This window comes from Bubalus kerabau, chromosome 9 (assembly GCF_029407905.1).
Source record: "Bubalus kerabau isolate K-KA32 ecotype Philippines breed swamp buffalo chromosome 9, PCC_UOA_SB_1v2, whole genome shotgun sequence".
Classification (NCBI taxonomy): domain Eukaryota; kingdom Metazoa; phylum Chordata; class Mammalia; order Artiodactyla; family Bovidae; genus Bubalus; species Bubalus kerabau.
The window spans coordinates 69,678,896-69,681,855 of record NC_073632.1 but is presented as its reverse complement, the minus strand read 5'-3'; the positions used below and the strand labels follow the sequence as shown (position 1 = coordinate 69,681,855).

At 46.4% G+C, this 2,960-nt stretch overlaps 1 protein-coding gene across 1 annotated transcript; it reads right to left on the bottom strand.

Moving 5' to 3' along the window:
• Positions 1-647: 647 nt before the first annotated feature.
• On the bottom strand, positions 648-2,736 carry CNR1 (cannabinoid receptor 1). Its single transcript, XM_055534662.1, has 2 exons — positions 2,675-2,736; positions 648-2,575 (listed from the first exon to the last, which is right to left on the bottom strand). The coding sequence occupies exons 1-2, from the start codon at positions 2,734-2,736 to the stop codon at positions 1,318-1,320; spliced, it is 1,320 nt and encodes a 439-aa protein (XP_055390637.1). The 3' UTR covers positions 648-1,317.
• Positions 2,737-2,960: the final 224 nt, after the last annotated feature.

Here is a 2,960-nt window from a genome sequence, read left to right as displayed (position 1 = left end):
GAGGGTTCTGAAGGTTTATGATCAGTGTTTTTATCAACAAGATTTCTGGAAGAACTCAACTTTAGAAACTGAATTCATGTGTGAGAGTGCAGCAAGGGGAACAGTGTACACGTGGTCACAGTTTTCTCACTTTAAGACATTACTAGAACAGTTACAGGATAGAATCACACACATACACACACATTTATATTCACACATACAGTAGAATTTCACTGATCCAGACAATACTTCTTTTCAATTAAGAAAAAATGAAGACTGTTGTTTGGCCACCCAGGCATGAAATCTACCTAAACCTGGAATATAAGGATGCAGTACTCTTCAAGTAAACAGCGATTGCACAGTGCTAACAACTTACATTAAGATTGACACATGCTGTCTTAAGAGGTCCAGTAAGAGCTAAAGACTAAACAAAGTCAGTGATTTCAGCCAAAAGTCAATAAGTCGTCTCTCTTTTGTTCTGCCTGTAATCCATCACTCAGCAGAACAGTTAGAGTCCAGAAGATAATATGAGTCCTCATATGAAATGCAGGACTAAGAAAATTTTAAGTGTCAATGAGTTCTGCTCAAGACTTTGGACAGTCTTAAAATTCTTCTTGTTGGATTAACAGAAAAATAAAACTTTATGGTTATTTCAATGTCAAGTTTTAATAGAGATTTTTGAAAAAATATTAAGGTTTCTACAGTTAGATCATGGGCAATAATGCTTTAAAAAGTGGTCTCATTGGCATATATCCACTGCTTAGGTTCCATTGGTCTCATAGAAGCCCACCTTGCAGTTTTGCTGAACTAGACATATATAAATAACACATAGTAAACACTAATACACATCTCACAGGACACACTGCATGTCACAAAATAGCTCTACTTTAGTCCTAAAACTGTTGTAAAAATGGAGATCTCTCAGATATCAGAAGTATCTCTGATATTTCTGGACAAGTACATTTCACATTATAATAAAAGTTGTGATTACAAAGGCATTACTCATTTAATGGCCTTTTTCTATGGGTACTTGGGCTTTCAACTGTGTAGCTGAAAGTGTCTCTCTTATTTCATTGAGACTCTGCAAGGACCTTCCAGTCCCTGAAGCCACAGGGTCTCTTCCCTGTAAACCTCCAGAGAACTGAGTTTGAGGACCTACACTATAGAAACATTAGAGAACTGATAACTGATCATGGTGACAATCACCTTTTCACTGAGCGTGGTCAACTTAAAAAAATATAACCGATGAGAGGACAGACGCTTCTGGGTTTTGAGCTTTAAAAAAAAGAAAGAGAGAATTTTTTTTTTTTTTCCTGTGCAGCCAGGGAAGTGTCTGGCTCACAGAGCCTCGGCAGACGTGTCCGTGGACACAGACATGGTCACCTTGGCAATCTTGACCGTGCTCTTGATGCAGCTCTCCGCCGCCCTGTGGACGCTGGCTGCATTGTTGGCGTGTTTGTGCAGGCAGTCCGAGTCCCCCATGCTGTTATCAAGAGGCTGTGCGGTGCCTTCACAGGAGGGGAACATGCTCCGGAAAGCATGTCTCAGGTCCTTGCTCCGCAGAGCATAGATGATGGGGTTCACTGTGGAATTCAGCAGGCAGAGCATGCTGCAGAATGCAAACACCGTCTTAATGAGCTTGTTCATCTTCCCAAAGACATCATATACCATGATTGCGAGCAGAGGGCCCCAGCAGATGATCAAAACCACCAGGATCAGGACCAGGGTCTTGGCCAGCCGAATGTCCATGCGCGCTTGGTCGGGCCGTGTCACCTGCACCTTGCCATCCTCGGACGTGTGGATGATGATGCTCTTCTGGGTACCACGCTGGATCATGCGGACAGCGTGGCTGTGCGCCTTCCAGAGGATGTACATGTAGGCATACACAATGAACAGCAACAGCACGCTGGTGACCCCGATCCAAAACATCAGGTAGGTCTCGTCGATGAGAGGGAAAATGTCTGAGCACACGGACTGCAGTTTCTTGCAGTTCCAGCCTAGCAGGGGCAGCACGGCGATCACAATCGCGATGGTCCACATCAGGCAAAACGCCACCACGGCCTTAGGCCGTGTGACGATCCTCTTATAGGCCAGGGGCCTGTGAATCGATATGTACCTGTCGATGGCCGTGAGGAACAGGCTGCCCACCGAGGCCGTGAACGAGGCCGTGACCCCACCCAGTTTGAACAGAAACACGTTGGGGCTGTCTTTGCGGTGGAACACGTGGAAGTCGACGAAGCTATAGACGAAGATGACACTCCCCAGGAGATCGGCGACTGCCAGGCTGCCGATGAAGTGGTAAGAGGGCCGGCAGCGGAGGCTGCGGGAGTGGAGGATGACACACAGCACCAGCAGGTTCTCTAGGACCGTGAAGGTGCCCAACGTGAGGGACAGCACAGCGATGGCCAGCTGCTGGCTGGGGTTCAGGATCATGAAGCACTCCATGTCCATAAAGTTCTCCCCACACTGAATGTTCTCATCATTCTCCTTGTAGGAGGACAGGGACTTGTTGTAAAATTCGGTGAGGTTCACCTGGTCTGCTGGGACCAGCTGAGGGCTGTCCCCTGCAGTCATCTTTTCTTGGAAGGGACTTCCCCTGAAGGAAGTCAGAGGAAATTTCTGTGGGAAGTACCCTAATTTGGATGCCATGTCGCTTTTGATATCTTCGTACTGAATGTCATTGGCACCCACGTACAGGAGGTCTGTGGTGATGGTTCGGAAGGTGGTATCTGCCAGGCCGTCGAGGATGGACTTCATCCCCTCCGTCTTCAATCAGGCCACACACACAGTGACTGAGAAAGAGCCCCTTATCGGGGGACCCTGATGGGAGGGAAAACAGATAAGCTGAATGGTGATAGAGCCGGGAGAATTAAAACATACCAACCACAAAAAATCCCCCCAAACGACTGTAAACATCCCAACAATGTACCCTCATGTTATTTTATTCCTATATCTAAACATATGTAAAATCCTTAGCCAAT